We start from the raw sequence: 14,387 nt of genomic DNA, 5'->3' as shown, positions 1-14,387 counted from the left end.
ACCTTTAACTTCTCAGTCTGTGCATGGTGATGTGTAAAGCCCTATAGTTAATTTTCAGGGATGGAACACTAATCTTGACAGTAACCTTTTAATGTATTGTATTAATGGCGCAAAGGCATTAAGCACCTTTTTGTAATTTTCAATAAAATGAGCATTTACTGAACACTCTGTCAAACTACTGGCTTTTATTATTTTATATTTTTATTTTTTGAGACGTGCAACTTCATACATTCTAATCTCCCACCCTTTTGTGCATGTCCTGACTACCTATGGCCTGATTTTTTACAGCAGCTTTTTATCTGGCCGTGGAAAATTCAAAGGTCAAACTTTAACTTCACATCAACTCCACATTCAAATACAATTTTCACAGGAATTCCTCGTAAATGAGGTTTTCTTTTAATCTCAAAGGACACCAAATACTACAAACAAGCTCCAAGAGGCATCGTATGAGATATGATATATTGACAAGAAATGAATTTGTTGAAAATTAACAGGTAGCTCCCATCTGGTATTTTGGGGGTGGGAAGGACGGGGAATGGGCTTCAGTTTATAAGAGCGAATGGCAGGATTTCTAAGTGTAATATTCTGTTTGTGCTTGTTAGCTTCTGTTTCCCAAATCTTTCCCTCTGGATCCTCTATTGCTTTTTAAGCTATTCTCTTGGGAGATACAACTGGGGCATATTTGGAATCTCAATTTGTTGAGAAGAGACTAATCACTTCTAAATTTTACTTAAACTCCAGTTGTCATAGTTATGGCTCTTGCCATCTTGATCAATCCTAGTGCCTGAAAATGGCATTTTCATACAAAGTAACCCTGGCACATTGCTAAAATTGGAAACTCAGTACAAAGCTCCAAAGGAATACAAAAGGAAGCACAAAGAGAACACATCCAATTCTATTTTATTTTCCTACTGTATTTCCTAAAGATGGAAATGTGATCATATCAAAGCACAGAAATTTTATTGATTTAAATACTCGATTCATAACTTTTAAAGAAAATGTTGGTTCACAGTTTACATGGCTCTTCCCATAAAGTAAATTATATAATGCCCAGATAATATGTTCTGACCAGATTCTGTATTCTGCCCTTTTGTATAAGTACCTAGCCAGACCTTTCTTATCACACTGAAACCTTACTCAAACCAAATGAATATATTGGTAAATAGCTTAAACTATAAAATATTTTTAAAAGGTATATTAAGTGCATGTAATATTCCAAATTAACTGCACACAGGAGCTGTAACAGGAAGGGAACTGAACTAGATAATCTCCAACGTCTCCTCTTAACAGCTTTAAAAGTCTATGAAATCTGTATGTCTTCTCAAACAGAGGGACTAAAGAAGATTCAATTGTAACGCACATTATTCATTCTCAGGTACTCACTGTGCAAATGTCTCCAACTAGAGTCTTATTTTTTAGGAAGGTTACGGCCCCACTGACATCCTGCTTATGACTACTTAAAATATACTCATTATTAAGTTAAATATTATGTTATATCCAAATAGAATTTTCACAAGTTTTTCATTAGATAAATATGAATCCAAAGAGTTTTATTTGATTTTATTGCAAAAACTGTTTCCTGATTCTGAATCTTAGGCACTACAGTATACCAATGTACCCATTTGAGAAATCTCTTTCTCTGATGCCCTTGTGTGGTTAAATCACTCATCCTCTCTAGAGATTAAAATGTCTAGTACCTGTACTTAGAAATAGAAGAAAAAAAAGATACCAAATTCGTGTTAAGTTCCAGAGGTCCTAAATAGAACTTTTTTTAAAAAACAAACAAACAAACAAAAAAACCTTAAACCACAGAGCGAAAACAAGAACTAAAGTACTTCAAGCAATTCATTTTCCAAAAGTAAATATTAGAATTAGGTTCTGTAACTCTTTACAGGAGACTTTATGTTCCCTATTGCATTCCTTCTGTACATGAGCATATTAGATTTTTAAGCCATACTGCCTAAAAATTGGGGGTAAAATATCTCCTGGCTTTTAGCTATTTATGGGGTCACAGAACTAACTTTGGAAATTACATAAAACCTATGAAAGCTGTCCCCCATGCATTCTCAAAACTGGCTTATAATCTCAGGGTCTGCATAAAACCTTAGAGCAGATTGTGGGGTCCATGGACCCCACTCAGCTCTGATCCAAGACTTCACAGATGACTGAGGGCTAAACCACAGCTTTGATTTCTGTGTTTTATTCATCGTTGTTAGCTTTCAGATAAGACTTCCCATGTCTACCAGATAAATATAAACCAATGTCACCTCTGGATTAGATCATAAAGAAAAATCAAATTAATCTGGCTTCATCTCAATCAATATTATGAAAATCCTTCACAGTATAGGAAAATGCCATCCTCTGGTAATCGTCTCATTAGAAGTTATGGTGAAATGAGAAAAATGTGTTGGAATGGGTTGTAAATCATATAATAAAGAGCTCCATCCATCACTAAACATGTGTTTTCCAGGCTGAGCTGGTGATCATGCTTAGAAGGTGGACAAACCAAGTCCCTAAGGCCCATTATGGAATGGCTGAACAGTTATCTACACTTGCAGCTCTCTCTAAATTCAGGTGACTCTAGACCTTTACACAGATGACTTTAAAACACTGTATGTTGATAGCCTTAAATGGAGTCTCTTAGGCCAAATGTAGACTTTAGAACACAACTGAGGAATGGACATTGTAAGCGAACACGGGGTGATACTGTTAACATTTCCGTACTGGCAATGTCAGCATCTTTGTAAATTATCTTACTGTTATTGAAAATTTCCCATTTTACTCTTGAATATGAGAAGAAAATAAACAAATAAAAATAACAGTAAAGAAGTGTGGGTCTCAAATGTAATGCAACTGAGACAAAATGAAAATTATTAGCCAGGCGGAAATACATGTACCATTGTGGAAGAAAAATTTAAAAATTAAAAAATGCTGCATATGTTTTTAAAGCTTATTCTTAACTGTGATGTATAATTAGGTCTTTTTAAGCATTCAGACCTCTGAGTTCCCTGTAACTCCAAGGCTACTGTTGTGCTTACAAACGTGTAAGTTTAGTACACATATTCATGAACATTATCAAACATATAAAAGCATGAGACAGCTTGGAATGTCAGTAGGTTTTCTTAAGAGAAAAATTCAGAAGTGATTTGTTCTTTGTTAGGTAAAAATACAGAATTAAGTATAACAGAAAAATATTTCATGAGATAGGATACTGTAGATAAAAGTATCTATAGAGTACTATTAATACAACCACTGATGTGCTATATTGGTTTATGAAATAAACATCTGCAAATCCTACAAGGTTAAGTCTGACGAATATTCCCGAGTTCCTACTGTGTGTCAGGATCTATGACAGTGATGAATACAACTTAGTTCCTTTGGGACAGTCAATTACAGTGCACGCAGACAGCCTAGTTAGTCCACAGACTATTTCAAAACAATGTGGAAAATGCTACGATGGGCACATAAGGAGAGGACAGAACCTTGGGTGCTGGGAGTACAGGCGAGGTTAGTTAATGGAAAAGATACTGGCAAAAGCTCACCTCTTGATAACGGTCCCATCTTTATTCTACTTGACATTGTCTAGTCTAGGGTCTCATATTTGCTAAACTTCCAGATCGATTTATTTAAAGTACAAGCTTCAGTCTTCCACTTCCATTTTAAAATACGTCATAACTTTATAATGATTGCAAGTGTTCCTTAATGTTGAGTTTGAGTTATAATATAGTCCTTTAATTTTTTCACAAATGAAAAGTATTTGGTTGTTTTCACTAAAAATGAAGATTGCACCAAAATCTTCCATGTAGCCAGAGAGTTACTTAGACCATGTGGCATGTGCAAGTGGGATTTCAAACTCTCAATGCCCACATTTTAGAAAAACAACTAGTTATGGCACACTTTAGGACTGAAAACTGTTCTAAATGTTTTCTAAGTACCAGCTCATTTAATTCTCAAAACAAGACTGAGAAATTGGTACTATTATCTTCCTACTTGACAGATGAGAAAATTGAGTCATGGAGTCAGCTGCCCAAGCTTATATAGCTGGCCACAGCAGAACTCACATTCCTGATTCCTACAATGCTGGGAGCTAATTAAAGGGATGCTAGAGAGCAATGACAAACAAAAACACACAAAAAGTAACAGAATGAAGTTGTTGAAGAAACGCCATTACTCTAAAGAAATAGTCCCATTAAAAAGTAAAAAGAAAACTAGATCAAGCTGTGTCATATGTTATCATAACCCAGGAGTTTCAACACAGAGAAGAGTCTCATTGCGACATTTCACAAAGTTAATACTTGTTACATTTCTGAACTGCCTTGGAACAAATACCAGGTGGACAGTAAAATGGGACAAGCCTGAGATGGTGGTATCCAGTAATGAAGTATCATGTCTTGTTATTCAGATAAGAATGTGATCTCAAATAGTGCTAGCAATTAAAAACTTTACTCTTTTCTTAACTTCCAACCTATCAACTGGTTTGCATCTTCAACCTGAGTCAACTAGATTAGCATTTCTATGGGAAAATATTACAATAGAAAATAATCAATTTTTTTTAAGAGAGAAAGATGATGATGAAAGAGAACAAAGTTTCAGAGTAAGAATGAGAGAAAAGGACTGCTAAAGAAGTCAGCGAGCCACCTTCTCTGCCATGAGGAATTCTGCAACCTTATGAACTGTCCATGGTGAAACTCCAGCACCCCATAAGACTGCATATTAGAGCACAATGCAATCTTATATTTCTGAAGCGCCCTTCAAGCAAGCATCCCAGGGTGCTTTACAATCATTATGAGTTAAAATTAAAACTGAAGCACACACAATTCCTAATAGAATCATTTTAAAAATGCTAAACAGAACAAATAACTTTTAAGTCTAGATTTAAAAGTCCCAACAGCCAGAGCGTTCCTTGCTTCAATTGGCAATGAGCTGCAGAACCAGGGCTGAGGCTCTCCTCTGTTATGTTAAAGGCTCTCTTATGTTTTTTATACTCAGAGCACGTTATAATCAAGCAGTTTCCAACGAAAGACGGGGAAATTGAGTTCGTGTATCTGTTTGTTTTGATTATCTGGATTTTTTTTTTTTTTTTGGAGTGGGGGGTTGTTTATGAGTTTGCCCAAATCTGGCATGAGATGAAGCAGATCTATAAAGCAAGTCCAGATAGAGCCCAATTTGAAGTTTCAGTAGTAATTGAGGAAAAAAGATGTCTAAAATATACGCTAAAACTAGTTCTGTTTTAGCAAGAAAATCAGTTTGGTTAGCATGATTTGCCTAAGCTGTTTTTTAAAACCATTAGAAAATAGCATTTAATAGGCTTTCTCTCAGGCCATGTCTGCTCCTAAGCCTTGGGAGTATTTATTATTCTAAGCATCAGACAAAAAAAGAGGAAAAATACTCTCATGATATGGTAATTTTCCTTGCATTAGTGATTTTGAGGTCAAAGGAAACCTGTTCAGATCTGAAACAAGGCACAGGTAAAAAATCTATTAAGTGAAAATAAAGTAGTTACATATTGTTAAGCACTCTCTAAATTGGCATGGCTTAAACTCTTTTATGTTTTACTATTGTGAAAAGATAGTGGCTATAACATATTTGAGATCAATCCATTTTAAGTTAGATGCTTTATTAAGTTTGGCTTTTTTGATTAATATATCTGAAAGGTTACAGAGAGCTAACATCAAGCTACAATAAAATCCTTATGTATCTAAGTCATCTAAAAATGAGCCTGATATATTAGATTCAAAAAGGAAAACTTGCAATTTGGAGGACAATTCTGTTGTAGATTATACATATTATAATATTAACACAGAGCAGACATCTCACTAAGTTGAAAAAGGAACTAGAATGATGTCATGACTGGTTCAAAAGACGAGGCAAAAAAATTATTTGACTTAAGTTTTGCAATTCACACAACTACCCATATAAGACAGGCTTACCATTTCCTTTATGGATCCCACCATTACAGTAATACAATTGCTGAAAAGTGGTCATAATACCCAATTAGTATCAAGTACTTTAGTGCCTGGCAAGGCAGACATTTATAATCTGAGATTCCCATGGTCAGTAGGGTAAAAACTAAGGAAAGTTTTGTAATTTTAAAAAGGAAAGAAGATTCTCTGTAGAGCTCTTCTTCAAAATATATGATGTTTTAACATAAGATAATTTTATACTGGGAAGGGGCAAGTATAAAATCGTCCAGCTCAGCTCAAACAGGAATCATTTTATTTTAAAATGGAGCTGCTCGGAAAAGACTCGTTCATTGGATCAGGCCAGTCTGATGACTGGAGTCTGTATTTTCAAACGGACCTAAGAAATTCATCTGCCCACTATTTCTAATGAAAATGCCTAATGTTATCTTGGGGTTCAAAACAAAGGGCTATTAGCATAATTATGCCTACTGGTCTTGAGGATACGAAAGAATAGGAAAGAGAAATAACTGCACAGAACTATACTGGCAAATCTTCTAGAACGTCCCAAATGCCAAGTTATCCCAAAAGTCAGCTCCTGTCTAGATCACCCGTGATTAGGGGCTTGAAATGACAGCAATGTACTTTTAAAACAAGACAATATACAAACAAAAAACCAAAGACACAAAACCAAAACACGTTAAAGAAAATTTTCAGCAATGAGAATAAATACACTTGGAAAACTACAAGTAGTTATCAGTACTTTAGAAAAATCAAAGTGTATTTATAAAACCTATCCAATTCATCCGAGAGGCTTTCATTTTGTCTTTTTTAAACTTCCTTTATCTGTGGTATGTGATGAAAGGGCTACTTGGTGAAGCTCACAGGCTCTGGGTATGAAGTCTTACTCTTCTGCTTCACCAGCAATGCAGCCATGGACACTCATGTCAACATTCTGTGCCTCAGGTTCCTCATTTAAAAATGGGGATATAAGACTGTATCCTACTTAGGGGGACCAAAGGCACTCTCGATACATCAGAAGCACTAAATCAAAGTGTAATACTATTATTTCAACTAATAAGATGTTATATCCTTAACACTACATAGGAAATGGAATGCCTGGCATACGGCAGATTGTCAATACATACTTTTGAGTATATGAATGTGAACAAATTTCATATGTTAGACTCTCACGTGAAATGCAATATATGAACACTGATGCTGGCTATTCTCTTAAGAACGTGATTACTAAAGCTGACTTAAAATTTTAAGAAACATGTTATTTCAGTCCAAAAACTGAAATAAAGTACAGTTTATTAAAAACACATTTATATAACATGATAGATTTGTAATTGTTGCTCCAGTATCATTTATAATCCAGACTGAAAATCAACTAAACACGTACGTGTATTTAATTCCTATGGAAATGACTGTCACATTTCAGGAGAGCAATACTGAAGCTAAGCTTCAGGAGTATGGGGTAGTTTCTTTTTAAAATCTATTTTGCCATTAATAAATAAATTGTCCAACATATTTGAGATCCTAGGATGCTGTGAATAAAAGGAAAATTGGAAAATCACCTTTCTCAATATTACTTCTAAATGTAATGTTCAAATTTAAATTTATTTTATATGTATTTTGCTACTTGAAAATAAAAATAACACTTCTCACCCACTCTATATGACTTGGCTTAAAGATATCTTTTCCAGGTGAGAAATAAGATAGAAAATAATCCAATGCCTTAAAAATGTGAAAGTTGTGACACGTGTGTGGTGCACGTGCGTGTGTGTATATATGCCCGTGTGTGGTGACAGAGGAAAGGTAAAATTGTGCAAATCAGATCAAGACCTCCATGAAATACTTGACCTAAACATTTTTAGAAGACAGACATTATGCTGGTAGAATAGCTGACCTTTTACTTAACAAAATGGATCTACACTGTATCAGAATGTATATATATTTATCTAGTATTTAAATGCAATTTCTAAAACTCCAGGGAAAATAAGCATCAAAATATAATGTTTTATTATAAATAGAAATGTTTACTTTTTAAATTCCAATTTTTCTCCCAAATCCATATCCTCAAAAGTTTTATGACTACAGGCTTTCTGGTCCCCAAATTAGAATTTATTCTCTCCTTAGCTGCAGTTTAGAATGCAACATTCAACTTATCTAACCACATCCACCGAAAAAAACAAAAGTAACAACAAAACATCTAACCTCAGACCTATAATGAGCTAAGCATTTCTTATGTCTTAGAACATTTTACAAAAATAAAAAAACACGTGGTACAAATAATTTAATAAATTAGTGTCAGTCTATTTGGGCAGATTTATGATAGGAAAGTGATAACAGAAATAAAAGTATGAGTTGTAAATCAAACCAAGCCCATTTATGGAATTTCTGCAGCTGGAGAACACCTTATGAATATTAGCAAAGAAAACATTATTGTACCCAAATGTAAATATTCCTCTTTTTTTTTTTTGAGATGGAGTCTTACTCTGTCACCAGACTAGAGTGCAGTGGTGCGATCTTGGCTCACTGCAACCTCCGCCTCCTGGGTTCAAGTGATTCTCCTGCCTCGGCCTCCCAAGTAGCTAAATCAGCACTTTAAAATTTATCACAGGCAAGGACATAGGCTTAGCAAGTCAGGACTTGTGTTAGTCATTAACCGGCACCGTGATTTTAATCTCCAGGGACACTGGCTCCTTCAACTGTCAAAGGGAGGAGCCTAGGAAGGATAATCCCTTCTGGTTCTAAGAATCCAAGTTCAAATGGACATTTGCTTACCAAGTATTAGACAATCGTCCTAAGAGCACAGGAGGTAGGGCTTATTCAACACCCCAGGCAAAATCCTGGTGGCTCCCCAGTTCCACTCCTCCTAGCCCCTGCTCTATAAAAGGAATTTACCTGCCCACAGGGTGAACTTTCTACTAACCATAATATTTAGGGACCCTGTAGCCATACTTGCTACTGGAGTACTTTATCATATTCAACAAAATAAAACCCTTACTGTACAGTAAAATGTGTATGCTGAATTGCACGCTAAAGGTTCTCTCGCATGAATGAATCAACACTCTATAGGGGAAGAAAGGGCTTAACACTTGGCATTTCTTGGTGTTAGGTCCCATTTTGCACAAGACTGAGGCCATATTTATTTGCTAGGCTTTTTTCACCATGACCATCTTCATCACCAAATCTTAACCATAGGAAAAAGAGTAGTTTTGTCAAACTCGGCATATACTTTGGACATAGGCTTTAGGGAACTTGCATCTCTCATCTTAATAACTCTAGACAGAAAAACATAATAAAGAAGCACAAAGAATACAGTTTATATTGAAAACATTCTGACTGGAGTATCAGATTCATAGAAAAAGAGAAGATGTTCAGCAAAATATAAAATAACTCCCTCATTTAGAGAACAATTTGCATTTTTTCATACTGTTAAATATTAAATTAATTTCAAATATTTGCTTTCACTGCTAAACTATGCATAATTTTTAGAAGTTTTTTTAAAGAAAAGAATACTGTAATTATAATTGATGTTGAAATTGTAGCCTAGTTCCATCACTTAATGATTACAGTGAGGTATCCAGCCACAGGAGGCCATGTATCTGCAAACCTCTCTCTACAGAAATTCATCAATGTATGACTCCAAAACCAAGTCCTGAATTACATTTTGTCATTCTACTTAATGTTATAATTGTCTGTATGCAATTCATTTTCTATGATAACATTAAGTAAATTCACAATTCTATTTATAAGTTATAGCGAGGTGGAGTTTATTGGCTGAATGTTGATGTCATTTAACAATTAGTTCTCACTGACTGTATCAATAAATATCTCTACCGACATCCTCTTCTTCAGCTCATAGTAAATGCCTTAAGTCTTCGTCTGAATATGCTTCCACGATCAATGGGACATTTAGTAACATAAAGACACACGCGATTCCACTACTGGGTGTTTATATTATGTTTTAACTGAGTTTTTAACAAGTTTATTTCTAGATCATCTCAAATTTTCAAATGTTAGCAACCATGTAACATGTTATCTGGAGTTGTCTGCAAAACAAAGTCCCAGAAGTAAGAGTCACCCCTTTATTCTATCATCCTATTGATTTAATTGTGTTTAATTAATTTAAATTATTTTTATTTGATGGTTATAAATTCCTATCCTCTCTATTCCAAGGGTGAGAGAGGGAAGATAGGAGATCAGCTGAAGGTGTAACTGAAATGACAAAAAAGAGTTTTCTCTGAATTGCAAGAAATGGACACTTAGCAATACAGAGAATATATAAACTGTGGCTATAGCTTATTGTAGAAGAATATAGAAAGCTATTAAATATAAACTTAATTCATTTGCTTCATTCCTAAAATTTGTAGCAAATATCAAAGTAAAAATGTTGGAATGTAACTTAGCAAATCTGAAATGCATGGAGTTTCTATGAAACAGAAGCACAAAGCCTACAAGATTCCCTTCAAAGGTACCCAATAATCTTCATGAGCCTCATATTAGAAATACATTTTGAGAATATCTGCTACTCAGAATATAGCAGAAATACACTTTGAGAGCTCTCAATTGCAGAAATGTTTACAGCAGCGTCATACAGTTCAAGTTCAAATGGCTGAGACTAATATTCAGAATTAAAACTCAAATTAAAAGAAAACATTAAAAATTTGGTAAAAATCTAGTTGGACCAACATTTTAATAATACTGTATCATGGAATGGCCTTAAAATGGGTTTGGGTACTGAGGGGATGACTGTAACATATTATATATTTACATGTGTTACAGTCATCCCCTCAGTACCCAAACCCATTTTAAGCAGCCCTTTAAGAGTAGATTCATGGCATCCTTTTTTTTTTTATTTGAAATCAGCTGAGTTTCATCAAAAATGATGTTTGACTTTCTGTCTATAAGCAGGTAGGCAGTCTCTATCTAGAGTTTTAGCTGCCCTCCACCAAATTTATTCTAAACAAAGAAATCAAGGAAAATAATTTAAAAATCTTTATTTCATTTCAAATATCCCTGATGGTATGACAGGTATCTCAGAGGGAAAAAAGAAAATTCCACTGAAAAAAAAACAGAAAAGTAGTAAACCAAAGCCACAAAACTGGTCACAAAATCCTAATGAATTAACCACTATTCAACCTTTAGTTAAGGGTAATTATTTTCATAATTATTTGTACTAAAATACTTTTAATTTTTTGGTAATGAATATCCAAGAATTGTACTGTTGTTTTATTCAGATAGCACGGTGAAGTTTTACGCATTCACACTGCCACTGCCATTCCCTCTCACCAAAGCTTTGTGGGATTAGTACCACCTTGACTCTTTCTTCAATAAGGGCATTCAGGAGAATGTAGCCATCATGCTCATAGCACTCAGAAGACAAATCTAAAAATTAGCCAGCGGAGTCTTCCACTGAACTGTTTTTCCTGTAAACAGTCCTTTGGCTCTTTTCCCCAAGGGAGAAAAAGCGTATAGGCTCTGTTCACAACAAATCAGGCATATTTTAAAAGGTCACCAGTGGTCAAGTCACTTTACATTTTTGGCAGATTCTTGCTTCAGATACCAGTTGCTTTAAACCAGGGAGCTCCATCAAACCTCAAATCAGGGTTGCCCATGATGTCTTATTATTTATTACATGCTATGCTAAGTACCTGTGAAAGGGGGCACTCCTTGGCCAACGAACTCTGATTCATATCTTTCAGTAAGTCCTTCAGAGCATTCCTCACTGTGGTGTGCGACCATTGTTCGGGAGGCAAGTCTTCTAGTTTGGGGCAACTATTTGAGACATAGATTAGAAAGGGGATTATTACAAGATTGCATCCCGCTGCAGAACATTCCTTTAAGACAGACAGATTTCATTTTGCGCATCAAACAGATGCATCTGGAGATTGCTCTCGGTCTCCTGATTGTTCCGATTAGTTAATTACTTTATACAACACATCTGCTGTATCGATGCATGAATTATACATCAGCTGCCTGTGGTGGCTATTTTTTCATGTTACTTCTACCTTCCTGCTCTGATGCGCTTGGGAAGACAATTTAAGGTGTACTGCTTTCTCCTGAGCCATCGTGAAAAGCTTTAACGTATTAACCGATTTCCTTTCATTACTCTGTACATACGAATTAAAATCATAAAAAAATAAATAAATAAGATTGTGGTAATAGTGAATAAGACAGTCTTTCACAAAATGTACACAGATGGCACTGTTCATGATATGCAAAAATATTTTTTTCTTAAGTAAACTTTATGTAAAATGCCTTCTTGTAATGCATTATTTAATTGACTAAACGTAAAAAGTCTTCTCTTTTGATAACCTGCACAAACCCACACATTTTGTGTGTGTGTTTGGGGGGGTTGCTTTTAAATTATACATTGAAGTTAGGAAAAAAGGCAGAAGGATAGGGTAACAAAATCGAATCGATCTGTATTAACCTTTCTGAAACACGGAGTAAAAAAAAAAAATTGAAGGTTGACCAGAGAGAGATGCTTCATTTCAAAAGATCAGGTAAGAAGAAGGTTTCACCCTAGATTTGCTGTCTTGACTCACCTGTGTAACTGAATTTTCAATGTGACCACATGATACACATCTTGAAGCATATCTGCTACTGTAGCATCAGGGGCATCTGTCACGTAAGACAGCGGAACTGGATTCCACTTTCCAACCTGGATTAGCCCTATTTCAGATAAAGAGGATATGTCACTAAATATTTTACCCTCAAATAATATATCTAGTAGAAGGGTGTTCTTTCCTACTACCCCTACCACAAGCAATACCGTTATTTCTGTCTGAATGATTCCCTTCCCTCTAAAAGGCAGGTCAATGAAAATATTCACAGCTTAGCTTTCCAAATTGTAAAATTATGTAAATGACTGTAGGGTTGTTTATTATTTTGGAAATAAAACCCCATCAATAAAACCTATGCATAAGGCCACATTTTCCTAACTTACAGGAAGTTCTAATAAGACATAGCTGAACCAGTTCTAAATGGCTTTACGATTTAGATAAGATTCTCTATTGCAGTGGGAATCAGCATTGAAAAATACTTTACAGCCCATAAAACCATCAGAAACAGAATAAAAGAAACAGAACTAGATATTCAGTCATAAATGCAAATTGACTCTCAACAGTCCATCTGCTCAAATACGCTCCTCACTTCCTTGTGGGTCCTCAGTGGAGCAGATTATTAAGGTCAATAAGCATACTAATGATTCAGCTGAAGTAATTTAAAAAAAAAATCTACCTCGACATTCCACATGAGCAAAATGTGTGTTAACTAAACTAAACTGAATTAAGCCAATTTTTTAAAGCCACAGCCTAAAAGGAACCAATGTAATACACAGGCTACAGTTCTTTGAATAAAAATATTCAGTGCTTTCTCTGCAAGGTAAACAAAGAATGCCAAGCAATTTTTCCAACCCCACGTACACATTATTTACCTTTGGCCTGGGCAGCAGAGCTATGTGAATAACCTAGAGACAGCAATGCCATTTCGATCAGCTGGTTGAAAAGCATATCCTTTCTCACCAGCACAAATTCTGCATGCTCCTCCTTGCAATCATATTCAATGGCGTTTTCATAATGTTCCACCACACAGAAAACTGGCAGCATGGTTCCTATCAAAAAGATGAAGAAAGAGGGATGGAAAACCAACAGTCTTCAGAAATACAGCTTGGTGGGGGGAGGAAAAATTAGCTATGAAAATAAATAATCACAAGAGATTCACTGTGCTTCCAAGGCAGACTGGGTACAGAACTACAGGCACATGCACACAAATATATACATTCTCATATTATTTAAAGTTGTAACAGAAATATTGAAGTAGAATGTGAACTTGGTCCTAAGGTAAGTTGTGCTCTAAATTAACAGTGCATTTTCCAAAAGCAATGAATGCAGAATTACCTTTCTGATCAAATAATAATGGTGACGAAAGAAAAATGTGTCTTCCTTAATTTGCTATGAGTAGTATACAGTATGCAAACACAACTCACTGTTTATCTTCAGAAGAACCCACCTTTCTACTGCCTACATGATTTTGCTAATAATAAACTTTTCCTGCTTGTGTCCAAACAAATTATCTTCGACCAAGAAATTTTCATTTTCTTCCTTTTTTAGATATTAACTCTAACTGGTTCCACAAAAAGTACTTAACCAAACCGGTCATCATAATACAGAATTTCAATATGTGCATAATCTAGACAAATAACATTTGCTTTATGTATACTCATTTAACCTACCTAAAAAGATAGCACAGTACCCATAAGTCTTTAAAATCAACAAGCTTTGTTATAGCAAATAAGGTAAAAATGAGAGAGAGAAAAGGAAACTGACCTTATCAGGACATACTAGGAAAAAGGAATCTGCATAGATTTGGTGTGCTCTCTCTTTATATATTTTAATCCAATATAGTAACTCAGTAGCCAGATGATTAACAAGCACAGGCCACACCACTATTAGAAAGACACTGCTTCTAGAA

The 14,387-nt window shown here is 35.0% G+C and overlaps 1 protein-coding gene and 1 long non-coding RNA gene across 9 annotated transcripts in view; one reads left to right on the top strand and one right to left on the bottom strand.

Annotated features, from left to right (window-relative positions):
- LOC126948115 (uncharacterized) overlaps window positions 1–14,387 on the top strand; it is a 246,064-nt gene that overhangs the window by 34,371 nt on the left and 197,306 nt on the right. The window lies entirely within an intron of this gene.
- SATB1 (SATB homeobox 1) overlaps window positions 1–14,387 on the bottom strand; it is a 99,406-nt gene that overhangs the window by 58,304 nt on the left and 26,715 nt on the right. For all 8 annotated transcript variants that reach the window (XM_050779536.1, XM_050779535.1, XM_050779534.1 and 5 more), the window contains 3 exons: window positions 13,351–13,527; window positions 12,461–12,587; window positions 11,564–11,687 (listed from right to left, as the gene is read on the bottom strand). In XM_050779536.1, the coding sequence (XP_050635493.1) occupies window positions 11,564–11,687; window positions 12,461–12,587; window positions 13,351–13,527 (428 nt within the window). The remainder of the gene's footprint in view (window positions 1–11,563; window positions 11,688–12,460; window positions 12,588–13,350; window positions 13,528–14,387) is intronic.

This window comes from Macaca thibetana, chromosome 2 (assembly GCF_024542745.1).
Source record: "Macaca thibetana thibetana isolate TM-01 chromosome 2, ASM2454274v1, whole genome shotgun sequence".
In the NCBI taxonomy this organism is placed as follows: Eukaryota; Metazoa; Chordata; class Mammalia; order Primates; family Cercopithecidae; genus Macaca; species Macaca thibetana.
Note: the sequence above shows the minus strand (reverse complement) of the source record. Positions and strands in the feature narration are given on the sequence as shown.